We start from the raw sequence: 19,769 nt of genomic DNA on the forward strand, positions 1-19,769 counted from the left end.
CACACCAAAAGCGAAACAATTTAAATGTAGTCAGGCTGACTAAGACCAAAAGCAAATTAGTATTTGGGCTTTTTAAAAATATGGTTAGAATGAAGTGTTTCTGTGAAGCATATGACCGAACTGTATTATATTGCATTTAGCACATCATGCTATTCACAAGTTCACAAGGCATTTCCTGTAAATGTTTTTTCATAGATAATTTCTAATGAAGTGACTATAAAACAATAAATATGTTTTTCTGATCATAACAGCTTATACACAATAACTCTTAGGATTTTAACAGTTTTAGTAATTGGGTCCAAAATTCTCAAAGAGCCACAGCAGTGTATTGGATTGCTGCCATGCATATGTACAGCTGTTAGCCAGCCCAGCCAGAGAAGGTCCATGCTCTGTGGGCCAAATATGTGGAAGCCTGACAAACTTTTACTGCTTAAGCACTCAGTGAGCAACTTTGAAGGAATGCAGTGCCATCTTAGAAGCAATTCATCTTTTAGGTCGAAAAAGGTCCAACTGGAGGAGAGTATGGCCACCCGTTGTTTATTAGTTGTCACAAAAGTCAAGGCAAATAGGGTTAAATACACAGTGGGTATACTTTTATGCCCAGTATAAATACATAACAGCACTATAACCACTGTGTAAAACCTATTTGCCATAAGGGAAATAAAATACAATGTGAAAGAAACCCATGCTTGAAGTGTAAATTCAGAGCACACATGGGAAATGTTTTTATGAATATATTTGCAACTACAGTAATGTTATCAATTTAGCATAAATAAGTAGATGGGAATAATAGTGTGTTGTTGCAGTAACTTCTACCGCAGCTCAGTGTGTTAAAGCTGAGGATGTCAGCTGACTGTCATTGTTCGTGTCACACTGCTACTGTCATCTCTGTGGAGAATGGACCATCACTAAGGCAGGTGTGAAGCAACGGCACAGAGCGATGCGATTGCTTGTGACAGACCTACACTGAAGGAAATTTGCTTGTCAGCCTGTGCGGAAAGACAAGGAAGTCTGATGAAAGGAACAAAGGACACAGAAGAGATCTGTAGGCACTGATGGAAAAATCCAGTCACAGTGCAGGGAAGCCGAATGAGGGGATGGTATGTTGTTTATATTCACAGACACATCTGCAGGATTTCTGCCACCAAGAAAGTATAAAAATGTGATATAAGAGGAAATAAGAAAAGTGGTGTGACCCTCAGGCTGTGTGTCAATGTGAAAAAAATTAGATGTGGGTAACCATGAGGCCACATCCTGCCCACTGGAATAACAGAGTGAGAGAGGTGTCAAAAAGAGATCAAGAGGTTATACAGTAAAAGCAAGGCTGAGAAGGGGGCAGCTGTCCAAAGGTGCTAACCTGAAGCTGTGTGTGTTACGTAAACACTGTCTCTGCCTTCCTGCCAGGCTGAAATCAGGTTGCAGGATCCAATCAGACCATGAGACGTCAGAGACACACCACTATGTAGAACCAAGAGACAGACCCAGAAGAGACACCAGTAACATTCATGACACACCAGAGGGATCTTAACAACAAGGGTTCACCACAAGGCTAGGAAATGATTTGTTAGATCTGCTGACTGATAGCAGAACCCCTTTGTGGAGAGCTCACATGGGTTTATGTAGACTCTGCACAATTGTAAGAAGATGATTAAGAGTGTAGGGAGTGATTCTTTTCAAAGTAGTTTCTTAACGTGAATGTGTGTGTGCAAAATTTTGTTCCAGACCATCTAGAGAAATAAAATAGGACATGTTATAAAACGTCAAAAGCCAGTAGGCTTCATACTCTGGTGACTCTATGCCAGAAATTTGTCATTTGAGCAGTGTGTGAATTTGCTTTTCTCTGCAACACCTGCAGTACCAGCAGTGCTGGAGCTCCACACCATCATGTTAATGGCCTGGAAATCTGATATTTTAGACACAGTTCACTTATAATGAAAAGAGAGGCTACAGAGTTATCAAAGAGTCAGGAGAAAAAGCTGAAGAGGTGCTGTAAATTGGAAATAGATCTTAGGGTTATTTGGTATAGTTGCCAAGCAATTTTAAGTCATGATAAAGCCAAATGGAATCTGCCTTGATGCTACACCCCGGCTCCGTTTTCACTATGGAAGGATATGATTGCTTAGTTGTGACACTTTTTTAAACCTAAATCTAACAGTTTTGGGTGGCCCTTTTTTAAACCCTGGCCTTTAGATACTCTGTGCACACTGACACACATTTTCTACAAAGCTCCATACACCAGTTCTTACCAAAGAAAACTTGTGGGACCTCTGTCAGCTGAGAAATGTCCAGAGGGGTTAATAAAACAAGTTAAAGCTAAAGTTTCCAAAAGACCCTGTGTCTAGTTCTCATCTCTAAAATAAATCTTTCAACCAAAAACAAACCACAGCAAGGCACTTTTTTATAACCTGTCACATTAAATGGGTAAAGTGCACTATGCTCTGAAGCTCACTTACTTTGGTGATTCCTTGACTTTTTAACTGGTAACACAATGGGTTTACTGTTTACCTGCAAATAATAGGTTGATAAAGTACTAAACTAGGATGGTGTATAAGGTAAACAGGATATCTGCTTTATCGCAACACGTTAGCGTTGTCTTAGTGAGTGTTAGCTGAAAACCCTGTTCAGGCTACATGTTTCTCTTTGAACTAAATGCTGTGGTCTGATTGTCTGAAATTTTGATTTATTACTGCTTATATATGCTTTTAGCATTACATTTATTGAAACACTGAAGCTTCAACGTAGAAAACTGAGTAGCTTGGAAATCTCAAGGTGCCTTGCATACAAATTAATTTAGGTCAATTTGACATCAGACATCTAAATAGATAAGGAAGAGAATGTCCTGAAATAATTCACATAATGCATTTAACAGGCCTTTAAAATAATGAATGTCTGTCACATCTTATCACATGTATATAATAGCTAAAACCACATTGCTTTTCGTGTTGCATTTCATCTTTTCTTCTTCACTGAACTGTAATTGTCCCAGGCAATAATGGACCAGCTTGTGCCATTATCTTAATGATCCAGTCCAGGTCTGTGATATAAAGAACTGAAAAATGACTGGCATGTCATTCTTGTATTTAAATTCTAGCTCTAGCTCAAATGTCAATGCTTTAGACTCCAGTCATGTCTTATGGAACCAAGGAAATAAAAGTTGAACTTTGTAATACATTATGCATTTCTTTGCATTTCTAATATATATTGACATTACAATATGTAAATAATCTATTTTACAATCAATTTGATCTGCTTTAGTATGGTTTTCCATTTTTCCAACCTCATATAGCATACATTCTCAATGTAACCTTCTTTTTTTGTTTTTTGCTGTTGTTGTTGTTGACAACAGTAATCCATCACACAATATGTGTGTATATACATACAACTAAGATGGACTTACTAAATATAAAATACAATAATGGGTCAAATATTAAATTCGTATTATATCTTTATGCTTCTCTCCACCTACATATCTGTTCATCTTATCTTGCAGGGTCAGGGGTTCAACTCTAATTAAGCAAAAAAAAAAAGACTATCACTAAAATAGGAGCCTAAATGACAGTGATTGGGATTGCAAATAGGGGGAAAAACAGAGACCAGCCTATTCCTGCATGTGCCTATTGTAAGTACAGTCTGTCTGTGCAGCAGGCAGTATGGATCTATATAGCACACTATTTACTATTAGAAGCTCTATATCACTTATGCCCAAATGTCATAATGTTTTACTGTAAAAACAGCAACAGATGTGTATATTGCAGATTTAATTTTATTTTATCTTTTTTTTTTACAAGACTAATTGTTTCGACACATTGTGTGAATTTATAACAAACAGTCAAACATTACTTGTTTCTTTCTGGTTGACCTACTTACAACATATGAGGTATTGACTGAACCAATAATGGCATTCTGTACATCTATAAATCAAATGACCTTGCATCCCACTGGACTCATTTCAGTTACATTTGTGCATTCAAAGTCCAGCACTATATTGATTAAGCACCAGGCCTTGTTAACCAGTCAATGTGTGGCTGTGTGTCAAGCTGTGTGTGTGTGTGTGTGTGTGTGTAATCCTCTGTTTGTAGCAGTATAGTGGTTTTCAATAGTGTTTAAAAGAGCCACAGGTCAACTGGGAGTGGTCTACTCATGTTAGCATATGTTAGTGTTAGGTTTGAGGGTGTGTGCATTAGGCTGTTAGTATATAAGCTCTGTGCTGGGACTTCAGGTTAATGTATTGTCACAACACTTCTCTGTTAAGGTCTGGGTATGGAGCTGTATGGATCAGGCTTAGGGATGTAGAAATACAGAGTAAGTGACTGTACTTTGAGATGTTTGGGGCAAAACCAACTAGAGTTTTCTGACAGAAGTGCACAAGTTCAGAGTGACCATGATAATCTGAATCTAAATGAAGAAAATATAATAATTGCCAGATAGACTAATAGAGATCCTGTACTGCCCCCTTGTGGCATCTTTTAATAACACTTTCTTTTTCACCTTTACATGTCACATTGAAACACCCGCGTTGTTATAGTTGTAGTTATTGTTTATCGCCTCTGATCACAGTTAAAATTAATCACTACATTAACATTTATTGCGTCAACAGCAGTGATTCAAGCTTCGGTCTCTTTAGGCTTTGAATCGTTTTATTCCTAACGATAGTTAACGAGCTCATTTCATTGCTTGAGTTTGTAGTTATGTCGTCGTTTAAGTACACAACATTTATAGTGTAACCTTAACAAAGCCACCGCAGAGCGCAACACGGTATCATTACTTTTCATAAGATGATAGGACCAGACGGCGGTACTGTCAGGTCCCATGGTGTAATGGTTAGCACTCTGGACTTTGAATCCAGCGATCCGAGTTCAAATCTCGGTGGGACCTCATCCTTTTCTTCAATACAACATAGTGGCACTATACGCCATTTCTACATGTACGCTAAGAAACAGTCTGTAACAGCACACAATGAATATAAAAGAAGGTCTATTTCAGTAATTATATCTTCAAAATCACACATAGAAATAAAAATATTTCTATTTTATTTATTCTACTTGTATTTAATTATTTCTTTTTTCTTTCACTTATGTACGTTATTATTGTTGTAACAAGCACACTAAGAGTCACTTTGCCTGAGTTAAGTTACATGTATGTCAAAGATACTTGGAAATAAAACTGATTCTGACTGTACTTAGGTAGAGTATATTTACTGAAGTACTGCAACAAAGACATTTTTCATTTTTCAACCCTGATAAATAAATAATCATATTGTGGCATGGATTAAATAACCTCACTGCTCACATTGAATATCACAGGGTTATGTCAAACAATTTTATTTCCACACATAATGAAAATATATATATATATACATTAATATGCTTGAATTGAACAATTATTTTGCTGTTTTATTGGAATGTTCCTTGATTTTCTTTAAAAACATGTCCATTATATTTGTTTCTTTAATGGGCAGAGCTGGCAGTTCTAAGTATACAGACTACTCTACATCAAGAGTCACTGCCTTCTCCTTTTTTTGGCCACAATTATGGTTTATTTCCTTTGCATCAGTATACCCTGCTGTATCCACACTGGAATATCTGTATTGCCAGTAAGTTCTGCATGGATACATTCTGGAAGAACACCAAAACATATTCTTCTGCTAGCTCACCTTCAGAAATAAGACTTGCTCAGTATTCAAGTGGAAGCTGAAAAGATACTGGTAATATAGTCTGACAGTGAACATACAGCATGGTACATGTGCAACAGCAAAAAATTGGTGAAGTGGCAGTAAATTATATTAGTACATAAAAGAGCATAGGGTAACAACAGCACAAATACAACAAAAACACAGTAAACAGACAATTTTAACAGCCACAATAATAATATAGAACATCACTGTTATAATGTTCATATCCTTTACTTAATTTGAGCAATAACACAATGAAAAATCTCCATAACCAGTAGACTGACTGACTGAAGTGGAGTTAATAAGAAAGTAACAAAACAAGTATTCTAGACAATTTATGCACTAACTTGGCACAGTCCTGTCTGCAAAAGCTTCATTCACCACAGAAACGTTTCAGAATGGAATTCTAAATGTGTAGCTCTGTCTCATCCTTAATTTTTCTCACCCTAAATTTTTACTGTTTTAAAGCGTCATATCAGATTAAAATCTCTCGTCTATGCAGTGACATTGTCATTGCCATATTGGAAAACTAAATAAGTAATTCAAGCACATACACCATTAACACACTGTTAATATACACTAGTCTACACACCATAGTGCTTCTGAGACTGTTGTATGTGTGCTATTGTTTTTATTTCCTGAAAATGAGCTTAAAAGGGTTCATGATTTCCATGGGTCAGTGATGTTTATATTATATCTTTAATGAAAGCATTTAAAATAACATGTGATCATATTAGTGGGCTAAGACATTCATTGGTCACAATGGTGCACAGATAAAGCATTTAGAGGGTTCCTAAGGCAACAGCTCTGTATTTGTCATATCAAAATGGCAGTTTGGGGATTTGGACTGTTTTCCATTCCCCAAAAGTAAATATAATATAAAAACTAGAAAAAACAAACATCCACTTAAATATTCTGCAGCAACAGAACACATGTACACAAAAAACATTATTATTTGGATTACAGGAAGACACCAAGTTATAAATGATTTTTTTTTATCATCAGTTTACACAAAAGGTCTAGCTGCTTCAGTGAAAATGGGCTTTTTAAGTGCTCTTCAGATATTTTGTACATAGATACACTGCCCAGTCAGTTAACCTTTATTTTGAAAATTCACCTTTCAGTCTAACGTCACTCTGCGCCTATGTGTAGGTATGTGTGGATGTGTGTGTGTGTGTGTGGGTGTGTGTCTGGCACCAAAACCATCATCTCCAGGCTTTATCCAGTCAGATCTTGGTGGTCTCCATCTTGTTGAGCATGTCCAGCTCCCTGTTGTTGCACATGTTGCTGTTATTTTTCTGCCCACAGGTTTTCTCGCTGTTTTGTTCACAAGGTGCAAGAGAGACCTGCTCCAAGTTGATGGTGGCACGACTTGTTTCAGTGATGGAGGAGTTAGTGTGGTAGTGGTTGGTGATGGGTGTCCCTCCCCAGCTGGTTTTACCCCAGGCAATTTTCCATTGAACCCACTTCCTTTGCAGTGCAGCTTGGGCCTAGACATAAACAAGTGTAAAATAAAGTTAAACAGTTAAATTCAATTGTCAGTATTGTGTTTTTATAGTTTTTACAGTATATTTGGTTTAGTAAAAATATTATAATGGTTCTAATGTACCTCAGTGTTGCAGAAACAGAATATAATGGCCACCAGGAGTCCCTGCAAAGTAATGCAACATCAATTAAATAAGAATACAGCAACATTATTCTGTAAATAACTGGTGTAAATTAGCCAGTAATATCACTCAGGCTTTTTTGAAAATGATACGAATTTTAAATTGATTATCAGAAGACTCAAATGAATGAAGCACAGTGAAAAATGGTGAAAGTGACCTTTTGTTTGTCTTTGTTGATTTATGAAAATACGTTTATTGGTATAATACCATGAAAAGCCTCACTGGCAATTGAGGTTTATTTAATACATTCATGATTTGAATGAATTGAACTCTGATGTGCATTTTACTGTTAACTGTACCTGGAAGTGGGAGAAAATATTTACGAAGAAATCATGAATGGAGCGACTGATGTATCCCTCTGGCCTCCATGGGAAAAATATGTATTGGGCTCCCAGCAGAGGGATGAGAATAAGGGTGGCTCTCACTGCCTTCATGTAGGCTGTGGACTCGGCGCAGTGGGTCTGCTTCAGCTTGGTGATCAGAACTCGGACAATGTTCAGCAGAAAGAAAAAGTTCACCTGGTGGTGTTCAATGAGTCGATGAGAGAGCAACAGAGACAGAGACAGAAATCTGTTAATATTACTGATGTACAGTAGTTGACTTGATTGCATTTAAAGGGATAGTTCATCTGGTGCATTTGATATTGATAATTGCATCTTTGCATATTATCAATATCAAATACGTGCGGAGGCACTATACTAACACATTTACATTACAATGTCACTCAAATCAAATGAAAGTAACATAACAACATAACTACTTTCACATCTCAGCATGAACCTCCTGCCTCTAAAGGACACTGGAGTCCCCTAGTAGAGTACTTCGGTGTACATCAATGTGCAGCTGCATAAGAAGCTTCAGAGTACTCATTTAGATATATTATGCAATAATGTACTTTTTTAAATTACTCACAACTAGTGCAGCATAAATTGGCCCATGGATGATGTAGACCAGTTGAGTGTTTGCGCTGATCCAACACCTGAACCAAACCAAAAAGGAAAAAAACCTGAAATTTCAGTGAAATTCCACAATTACAGTGACATAAAAAGGCCAGAGGGCTCAGAGATGGCCTGAACTATTCATTAATACTAGATTCAGTGAAGAAAGTGAAATTCCCCTTGAGACAAATCAGTATCTTTTAATTCTTCACAGAGTAAAAGAAGGTCACAGGAATGAAACCTCAGCCTGTAGTTATGATGCAGGAGGCACACAGTAATGTTCCTGGTCTTGATCTGGACGTGAGTTTCTGTCTAGCAACCATGTAGCCTACTTAACAACATCTGTATGAATAATTATCTTGGTAGCTACAGCTTACGGGTCATTGTAGTAGAGCGCACGAGCCACAGCATATGTGATTGCAGGAACAATGGGAAAACCTTAGAATGAAAAAACAGAAACATAGAAATATCAGATATATTGATATAAAGACACATCTAGTGTTAAAAGGTTATATCTGAAAGGTTTTTCCTGTAGTGTTAATATCTGAACTAAATAAATATCTTAACAACAGATCTTTTTATATATACAGTTTCTTCATACTTATCTGATCTTTATGTTGCAAGAAAAGTCAGTATAGCCACATGCTCTAAGATATATGAATGTTGCCTCTGTGGAAACTGTTCATATCTACCTGGCCATCTGCAGTAATAAGCCAATAAAACATTTAATACTGACATGACGACAAGATGAAAGGGACTCAGCCAGAAACACCACACAGAAAGGATTGGAAGGGGCAGTGAAAAATCAGCTCCCATTGACTCACCCCATCCCAGAGTGTAGTACCAGAAGAGCTGCTGTTCTCCAACAAAAACAGCCACTATGATGAGTGTGTGGAGGTAGATGCCTTCACACAGCATCCAGAAGTAGGTGGAAGTAGACGTATACTGTACCAGGACAGACAGGAGCTTACAGCTCACCTGATGGACAGGAAATTGAAAAGCTCCACTTCAAATGTGTCAAAAAACAAAAAAGCTTGAATAATGCACAAAGCTAAAATGAAAAAATGACATACACTGCCTATTGTATTGTAATGCTTAAGTTTAAGCATTACATTACAATACACTTAAACTTTACCTATTGTAAAGTTTAAGTGTATGATATTTTTTAAAGACAGAACTAGGCATGTGAACTAAAATTCATCTTTGCACTGAGATGAAATATGATTAAGTGGCTCACAAGGTTGCTGGAAGGCATGGCTTGGTTATTGACCATGTTGTAAGAGAGCCACATTATAGTAAAAATGGAATTCAAGATGAAGGACATAAACATGTTCTTGTGGAGGGAGATTCTCTGGCAGCTAAGACTCCTAAAAGACAGACAGAAGCAATAGTTTATCAGTTATTGTTGCTTTAGTTTTTAAATGCTTACAGTAATACTCTGTGACAGTTATTGTGACTAATAAAAAGACCTTTTCAAATTTACAGACAACATATAGACACACTATTACCAGTTGAATAAGATACATATATTATCAGAATCACTGACAGCCAGTTTATAGTCTGATGTATAATTCATGTGGAACAATGATCCTACTAATGGAAACAACACCATGTGAAACTATAAAAGGCCAATTGTTGCCATAGATTGGCTGTATACAAGCAGTATCTATCATTGTCTAAGGCATCTTATGTATGTTGAATTTCCATAGGAAACAAATGGGTAAGAAAAAGTAAAGTAAAGTGATCAGTTAGACCAGACAGAAGAAAACTCACTTGACTCACTTGAAATAGGAGAAAATGATCAGACAGATGATCAGTGAGACAATAGACAGACCATGACCCACCACAGCCAGGTAGTAGAGACTGATGGCAAACTGAAAGATATGAGTGTTTCAAATTATGAATGAAGATAAATTCAGCACTTATTATATTTGAAGTTTAAGATTTAAGCATGTATGTATGTATGTATGTATGTTCTCATAGTATCTACATAGCATATTGTTAAACCACAGTCACCTCTCTCAAAAGAAAGGATAGATAGACAGGATGGATAGAGAATTCAAGCCTTCAAAACTTGAAGAAAAACAAATTTGCTTGATGAAAGGCCACAAATTTGAAATCTCATTCCACTTGCTGACTGTAACTAACTAACTAAACAATGTGGGGCTCAGCTTGTTAGCTGTAGTTTCCTGGCTCAAGTGTTTCTGTTGGTGTAGATCACATGAGTCGGTAAATCCAGACTGCAGTTTGCCCTCAGTTCATGTTGTTATGCTCAGCTGTCCAAGCACCGTAATGCCTATCAGATGTCTGCCACAAACCCTTCCAGTGTCATTTCCTATAGTTGTTTCAGATTACATTTCCAGCCTATGCCAAAAAAAGGTGCACTGTTGCATTTTTGCAGTGTCAGCCTTTCACATTGTACTTCAACTTCACTTTACGCTATAGGGTTTAATGCAAAGTCCAGGAATCTTAAACCATATATATTAGGCTGCATTAATTAAAGGGTACTACACAATGTAGTTTCACTGTATTATGCTGTACCTTGATTTTCTCTTTCATGTAGGCACTACACTGGGTGTAATTAGTCCAGACTCGGTTGCTCTCTGGGTGGTGAAACCACTGGCCATCAGGATTACACACTTTGGTCACCCTCTCTGTTTAAAACAAAATGTACACACAGTTTGATTAATGTGACTGCAGGTTCCAGACACTTGATCAAAAATTCACTGTAAACTCACTGTAGAATTTGTACATGTTTCTGTGTCAGCACATTGGGTTACAATATATACTGTCTGTGTGTAAGGACCTTACCAGCAGGGTCAAAGTCCTGAAAGTACAGGGGACACATTTGTATGACAGTCCCTGGGGCTGAATCCCCCCAGCAGAGCCAGCCGTCCCATGTACGGTTACAGTAAGGACCTACAGGGGGCAGCATGGACATGACATTGAACTTGCTGAGCATGCAAACGCTAGACATGAGAGATATGCAAGTCTGTGCTTGTAGGCATCAGTGATAGCACAAACACAGATTATGAAGCCTTGTAGCTCCTGCCTAGACTTTTTTTTTTTTTACTGAAACTTCAATGCATTGCTGTTAGCTGCAAGTTGAGGGCTAGAAATAAAAGGTTGGAAGGGTGCTGCATAACCTCATTTCACCTTTTTGCATTTCAGTAGGTGGTGCTGTTTCACTGATTCAATAACTGGGGTACAGCATCCCAGCTCATGCCTGCTATGGAGTTTTATTCAAACCAGTTGTAGCATAAAAGGCATCAAGTAGGTGGCAGATAATCCAGATGTTTTTAACAACATATCCAGACTTATTTTCAGGTTGGACTGCAAATTTAAGAAAAATTTGAACATATCTTGATAAAGCTTCCATCTACTTTAATGTACACACTTAAATTATAAAAGTTGTGTAATGGATCTGTGCTTTCAATGGCCCATATGTCTGCAAAGAATCATATATGTAAAGAACTCCAAGGCAAGACGAATCACATAAATGATCTACTTAAAATAAACTGTGTGGTACATTTGTATAAACGATGTGTCTAAACGCAGCTGGCTCACACAAATACAGTCAACAATAGACGGAAACCAGGAAACCAAGTTGCCTGGTGGCATGGTGGGAAATGGTGCACAAAATAACAGTTCAAAGGCAGAGAAGTACTGAGCAGGAGTATTAGGCCCTAGAAAAGAAACAAAGGGTAAGTTTCCTTTCTTTCAGACTCACTTCCTATCTTTTGCTCTTTCTTTTAGTATGTGCACAAACTGGGTACAATTATGAACAGTAATGTGTATACATAAATGTTTATAAATGTTGTTAAAAAAGTTGTCAGCACATACATTATTAAGGTAACTTTTTTAACAACATATATATATATATATATATATATATATATGTTGTTAAAACTTATTTGACAGTAAATATATATATATATATATATATATATATATATATATACACATATATATATGTTTACTGTCAAATAAGTTTTCTCTGACTGGATTGCCAGTCTATCACAGGGCTGACATATACAGATAGACATCTAAGGGCCCTGGAACTTTCCTGCTGCAAGGCCACAGTGCTGTGATAAATTTCAGTCTGAACTAAAGTAAGTGATTGAAAGACTGACAGCTAGCCTCCTAATTGACAAAAACTTCAGTGAGATGAATTTATTATAGTAAGCAGTATATTTTACTTCTTGTATTGTCATTATGAATCCCAGCATGGCAGTAAAGGTAAAATAGCTGCCCACAGATTTAAAGGCAAGGCTTCCTAAGTGCATTGAAAACTGATTACACTTCCATTTCATTGGTTTTAAAAGGATACCTTGCATCTTTTTTTACTTGCAGTAAAGGTAATTAATGTTCAGCATTTGCAGAGAAAGTGACTTCACTGCTTTAGCACTATACTTTGGATGCAAATGTTGTGATTAACTTTTAGATCTGCCAGAACTAAAATGTGTTAATAGCATCAGGGAGATGTTGATTCCAGCTGTTACGAGCTGAACTTTGAAAATAGAACAACAGGTACAATTTTCTCACCTTCTCCAGCATGTGGCGGATCATGGATTATCTTCAGGTAACACTCAAACTGAGCAGCAAGGATGTGGTGTCGAGTCTTTCCTACTACAGTGGATATGTCGCTGAAATTCTCCTGCTGTCCATCCACTGCCTTTTCGACAGCAACATCCTCAGACTGGGACACCTGGGTAGTGTAGTCATCCAAAAATACAGATACATCTGTACATCAGAGATATTACAAATGCAAAATTAATCATCAAAAGCCTAAAATTAAGTGAGTGCACATGCTCCTTTTGATAGAAACTGTGACCTATTGTTTTCTTGTTAGATATTATATTACATTACATTACATTGCATTGCACTTCCATATGTGAAAAAAGAACTCTATACATCTACAGTACGGTCTTACAGAATAGTACACACCTCTGTACTGAGCACCAATACAATAGTCAGTGATAGTGTTAGGGTCCTCCACAAGTCTCTAAAATGGAAATCGAAACAAAGGCAGTGCAGTTATTAAACATTGTTATTCCAATCAACCCAGTTATCATTTAAAAGAAGTTGTAATTTATCCCAAAACTAAAGATGAATCTAGTGACATCATGCAAAGTAAACTGCACAACATACCTAGAAAGGATTCTGTATACACTTTTACAGATGTAACTTAAATTCAAATGAGTTTTAAGAGCATGTTCATGTATATTTATTTACAGTGTGCATTTTCTCATCTATCAAGACAGGAAGTTCATGTTCCAGCAGTCATTACTCTCCGCTGTCCCATCGGGGTCAGAGAAACTGATGTGTGTTTGTTATTATTTTGAGGTGAAAGGGCAGCAAGTTCCCTTTAGAAACGGATATACGCCTGAACAGAATGCAGCCTTTATTAATCAGTGTCTGGTGAAAATATCTGCTGTAAACAAAATTAAATCTACAGCTTCATATTATACCAGCACATTGACACCTTGGCAGTGTGCACTGTATGTCATTGTCACCAAACAAATGCTGCATACAATCTATGAACTGTAGCTTAGTTATCTGGGTTTGCTTTTTATTCTGGATTCTGCAATGAATATGGACACTGTAGTTTATTTTGAATTAATCTCACATATAGTGTCCTGCTTCTGTAAATACTTACAAGTGAACCAACTCCACAGACAAAATTTCAATTATTATATAAATTACACATTATTTATATGATATTATTTCATGTGATTTGTTGAAAGTAACAAATATAGTTTATTTGTCAAACTGAGATTGTACATTTTATATTTTTCATATCCCCAACACAGCTACTGTATATTTTGCAACATAGATCTAGTTAAACCTCCGCATGATAAACAGAACCACAGTCAACAATCTACAAATAAAGCATGATTAACAGTTGGGCTCAACATTAACTTTTACACTATGTTTAAGTTATGTTTATGTTCAGATGGTCTCACAGTAGTCATTGTCACACTGGAATGCATGCTTTGCTTCTTTGGTAACAGCTGTAACAACACTGAGCCACAACCACACCATGTCTACAGAAAAATGTCAGCATTATTGCCATCAACCTGACAGCAAGTACCTTTAGTTAATAATGTCAATATGCATATCAGTCTATAAAACCCACATAACACGCTATAATGCTGTTACCTGTATTAGAAAATCTGCTGTCAAAGAAAGTCTTAGGTGCTTAGACCAAGTGCTGCTGAGGTGGGATCAGGAGTGAAAGAGCCTCAGCAGTGTTTCTTGGCAACCAACACACTCAGTGTAAGTTATTATCAACAAATATAACATCTGTCTATTTAATGGAAAGAAGAGGGAGGCTTATTCCTTTATGCACAATGTATCAAAGCATTTGACTGGTTTTACTTGATCAAATAGGGAAATGCGCACCAGAAACAAAGAACCTAAAAGCCTCTGTTTTATCTTATATTTAGAAGTGTTTCCAATAAATACAAACCACAGCTGAAGAAATTAAACAGCTATTTCCTGAGGCAACCATACATATAATGCCTTCAGATCATAGGACATGTCAGTGGTATTAGGGAGCTGCTAAAATTTGTTGGACTCTTAGACTCTGGCTATTTGTGGTCATGTCATATGCATATATTTCATTTGACAAAATAGGAACTGTTAGACTCCCTGTGAGCCACAGAAGGATGTAGTCTGACAGGGAACTAGCCACTTCCAGCAACAAACAAAGTGGGAGAACAATATCAATAATTTAGAAATAGCTTTCCTGGTTTTGAGGCATACACTTAAAATAACTATCACAAAATGTTTCTTTCATCTCCTTCCAATGGGTAAATATGAGCACTCTATAATATTTTTTCCATTCTTTTAATTATTTATTTTTAAACTGCTCTAATTTTTTGCATGTGCATTTGTCTCCCCCTAAATCAAATTTGACCTCCTACATTTCTCAGAGGTCCTGTAGACCAAAAATGGCAATAGATATACTGTAGGTGGGAAAAGCCAGTAACCATTTAAAAAGTAGTGTGGGGTAGGGGGGTGGGCTGGAGCGAGACAGCATAGCATCTACAGGCAACAGCTTCACTCTTGTCTATGACTGTTAAATTATCTGTGCAAAGTGGCTGACACAAACGCCTGTTTTAGATCAGGCCACAGAATATACTAATAATACAAAAAGTATTTCATGTCATCGTGTCGTTTTATCTTGGTCCCAGTTCTTTTTGAGAATGACCAGCACTCAACATCCTTTACCCTCACTGTTGATCTTACTGCTGTCACGGGGTCATGTGTCATCTGATTGGATGATGGGAAAATCCAAAGCAGTGGCCCTTGCACCCAAGTAAATGGACTGCAGATGCTGCTGTGACATACACATGGACCCTAGAGGATTAAGTAATGCCTGAATATAAGCAGCAAATATTTAAAAGGAAAAATCAAATATTAATGCATATGTTTTTGCGGGGTCAGTTTTGATATTAACAGCAGGGAGATATATATTTGGCTTAACAAATGCAGTGCAAGTATGGCAAGAGAATCAAGACACATATGTGAGACATATATGCTTAAGGGTGAACATAAAACTTAATTAAAGCATGACAAAAAATAATAACCTTAAGTGCTTTTTTCTGCTGTTTTCAACAAAAGAAAAAATTATAATCAAATTGTGTTCTTTAATAAATTTGACTCAAAGGAATAGAGTGTTGTGTTGCAGATGAGAATGCTTGACATAGAGAAGATAAAATACCAAAAACCTTGGGAGGACAATCCAGCCACCAGCTTCAGAACTGGCCAAGAGATGGTTGGCTGAACCTTAATTTACATGACATGCTCAGTGATGCTGTGACAGGACTTAGGTTATTATCATATTTGAGGAAAAGACTAATTACATTTTCTCACTATAGACCCAATGCCACAAATTAGGACTAATCTACTAACATTAAATCAAAGAGGGTGTCATCATGTTGCTTGTTTTATCTAACCAACAGTTCAAAACCCAAAGACATTCATTTATTTACTATGACAGAAGACTTCAAAAACCACTAAATATACATATTTGTGTTCAATGCTGCAGCATTGAAAATTGTTCCTGATACATTTTCTGTGTAATGTAATAAACTATATAAACTACAATGTATATTATATGGTGGAATAAGTAATCAGATCCTCATCTTCAGTACTAACAGAACTCTGCAAATATTGAATTATTATTAGCAAACTGCATTAAAGTCTATCTGCAGAAAAATGGCTCAAACTACTGATGACCAGTGCTGGTTTAGCATTAGTGGCCAAAATGCAAAAAGCTGGGAAATGTATGGTATTTTATGACCATAATCCAAACTTGAAAAGAAACTATTAGTTATATCTGTCAATTTAGGGTAATGGTATAAAACATTGGGGACTGGGAACTGTGTGTCTGTTGGTGCATGTCTGCGTGCATCTGCTCGCACATTATTCCAGTTTATTTGTATTCCAGTGGGAGATCCAGAGAACCACAGAGAAAACATAGCAAAACCCAAGTGTGTATGTGTGTGTGTGTATCTGTCTGTCCATGTGTGTGAAGGCTGAGGCAGGATGAAGGTTGTGGAGGATAATATTATCTTCCTCTGTCACCTGCAACCACATCCTCCCTTCATTCCCCTCTCCACTTTTAAACAACCTAACAGGTTAAAAATAAGCCATTGTTGTATGTACACAAATGAGACACAGAAGGCACTGAAGACACTGAGGTTTAAAATTATAAAACTGAGTCAGAAATAAATTTTCCTATTTTTTTTTCTATTCTCTACATGTCGCTGAGTAGAGCCAACACGTTTTACTTTATATGCCTTCATAACTGACTCAATATTAATAAAGAAAACATACTGAGTAAGGTATCTTTACAGCTACTCTAATTCAACACACAAAAAACTTGAATGAAGAGAGAGCCAACAACCAGTCAACACATAAGATCCTGTTATGCAATGACTACAAGCAGGTTCAATTACAGGTCAAACAGGGTACCTGCAGGCAGGGGCTGACTGCAGGTACTGCACTGCACTGAACCTTCTGCACTGCACTGAACCTTCAAAGAATAACTGTTTTGGATGCAGTCTCCATGTGTGCAACAGATCTACAGATGATAAAAAACTGTCACATTTTTTGCACATCCCTCATTTGTACTCGCCTCTGTATCTTCTATTTGGAGTGTTAAAGATCAGCATTACTGGTCCTAGGTTCTGTGGATAATGTGCTGTCCACCCTGTCTGATCCTGTAAATCACTGAAGGAAGTGAGTAGCATCTGGATTTACAGAAGCAGAGATGCGCATATATGATTGATAATGGATTTGTTTATTTTCCCATAACTGAACTCAAAAATAACTCATCCCACTCCAAGTTGGAGTATTTTTTGTACCCAGGATTGTAAAAGCAACACAGGTAACAGATGTATTCCCCAAACATAATGCAATATTTTCCACTAGACAGCTGAATCATGATGCTTACAGGGTTTGGTGAGGGAGAAGAATCATCACAACGTTGTACATACTGTTTATATCAGTGTGGGAGTTAGTACACCATGACACAAATATGATCAGCCTGTCACCACGTTCACCAGCAAAGCATCTACACTGATTATTTATTCTTTCTATTTCATTTCATCACACTGGGGTCATTTCTTGCTCAATACAAGAGAGACTGTCTGTGATGTTGCTTATGAATATGATTGAATTCAGCATATGACAGTTCTATGATTAAATCCTCAATAGTCCTAGCCTTAAAAAATGAAAGAAAATCTTTGCCACTCCAAGAGCAACCACTGCACCTCTGCACCCATGCACCTATTATTTACATACAGCATGCACCCCTGACTTGTCAGTTATCTATCACTCGGCCCAAAATAAACACAGGTTTTTTTCAGGCCCTTGGAAGGGACTTGTTGGCTTGTTTGTATTATGAAATGGGGGGAGGGCTGGTGGACCGGTTGGGGGTTGGGAGCAAAGTGGCAGCCAAAAAACCTATTAATACCCCGATAGCTGCTTGGCAAGAGCAGGCTGTTCCAGTCAAAGACACACTGAGACACTGGTGGAGTGGAAGCAAGTTTCCCACACACAAATGCGTGGTCAGACCATGGAGACCAGGAATCACTCTGAGCTATTCAAAAGTCAAAGAAGCAGCAGGTCTAGGATCCATTTCTTGGGTATGAGGGTTACCACTTGGCAACACTAAGTGCAGGGGATGAGGACAATCCACTCAAATGGAGCTATTTATAGACAGAAATGTGTAAAACAAATATGGAAATAGCCTCCACTGGGGAAAAATCTCACTTTATTAAATACTGTGACAACTAAGGAATTATTCTCCATATACACTGTCTCCTTTTTAACAAGCAACTCCTGAAAGTCAGTGGGATTCACTAGTGGTTGCTAACGTGCATGTAAATCACCCTGGAAGAATGCAAATTTCTATAGAAAATAACAAAGCGCATGTCAAAGCCACCCAGCCTGCTGGAAAAAGGTTTCAGGTTTATTTTTATATCTGTACACATTTTTAACTCTTTGTTTGCTAAATGGTAAACAGTCACTGGGGTTCAGCTTAATCTGAACTTCTTTGTTAGCTTGTCTTCAAGAAGGATAAGCTTCATCTTCCTTCCCACTCATTATTTTCAATGGTTTCACTGAGCTAAACCCCTTATCTGTCAACTCAGCCACTGATCTTCAGGTTTTATTTTTTAGCATCTACTGAACTAGCGCACTGCAGTTTACACAAAGCTCAAGTCCTCTTAACATGACTTCTTCTTCTTCTAGCTTAACTGAGTCTCAGACTTCTCAGGAAACACTTAGTAAATGACCAAATCACTGCAAAACTGTCTGTCTTTATTTGTTTATTTATTTATTTATACATGTCTGTCCTCAATGTAAACTACCTTATATTGACTCAGCGGCCATTTGCTGTCCTTTATATTAATATTGATAATCATATCAACACTATTCAATACTTCTATTTTCATTTCTGTTCATGTGTTACTTAGAATTGCAACCGTAGAAGCGGCGACAAGTCAGCTCAGGGTGTGACCTTCGCTCCACCTGCATTCATCTTCAGTGATTTACTTTACAACAACAAAATGATTTATTTAAAATTGCTATACAAACATGTGGTCTATCTGAGGGCATCAATAGGTACCATACAATGACCGCATTATGCTTCCTGTGCAATGGAATTGCTTTACATTCGTTTTCATAAGGGCAAAGCTGCATTAGTTCCATCCAGAGTGGAATGGACACATTGGAGCCTCAGAAAAACATTGCAGTAAGTCATGCCTGCACTGCTCCGAGTAAAAAGCACAGACCTGTGGCTTACCTCTTCACTGACTGAGCTGTCAAACGGATTTTTCCTCCAAATATCCCCATGGTTGCATGCCACGAACGGAGAAGCGTCTCATGCTGCCCTTTGTCAACACTGACCAACCCCGAACACTCAACGGGAGTAGTCATGCTCGGCAGAATACCAAATACATACTTTCCTCTGACCAC

At 37.4% G+C, this 19,769-nt stretch overlaps 1 protein-coding gene and 1 non-coding gene across 2 annotated transcripts; one reads left to right on the forward strand and one right to left on the reverse strand.

The window, feature by feature from the left end:
• Positions 1 to 4,803: 4,803 nt before the first annotated feature.
• Positions 4,804 to 4,875, forward strand: trnaq-uug (transfer RNA glutamine (anticodon UUG)). The gene has a single exon. It is a non-coding gene; the product is annotated as a tRNA-Gln (tRNA).
• A 430-nt stretch (positions 4,876 to 5,305) lies between these two features.
• On the reverse strand, positions 5,306 to 19,727 carry calcrl2 (calcitonin receptor-like 2). The gene is made up of 13 exons (XM_026333439.1): positions 19,597 to 19,727; positions 13,224 to 13,281; positions 12,822 to 12,984; positions 11,088 to 11,195; positions 10,818 to 10,930; positions 10,059 to 10,150; positions 9,514 to 9,643; positions 9,101 to 9,254; positions 8,654 to 8,714; positions 8,251 to 8,317; positions 7,638 to 7,856; positions 7,281 to 7,322; positions 5,306 to 7,161 (listed from the first exon to the last, which is right to left on the reverse strand). Exons 1-13 carry the CDS (start codon positions 19,644 to 19,646, stop codon positions 6,898 to 6,900), a joined length of 1,521 nt encoding a protein of 506 aa, XP_026189224.1. The 5' UTR covers positions 19,647 to 19,727; the 3' UTR covers positions 5,306 to 6,897.
• Between the last annotated feature and the right edge of the window lie 42 nt (positions 19,728 to 19,769).

Source organism: Mastacembelus armatus, chromosome 7, assembly GCF_900324485.2.
Source record: "Mastacembelus armatus chromosome 7, fMasArm1.2, whole genome shotgun sequence".
NCBI lineage: Eukaryota > Metazoa > Chordata > Actinopteri > Synbranchiformes > Mastacembelidae > Mastacembelus > Mastacembelus armatus.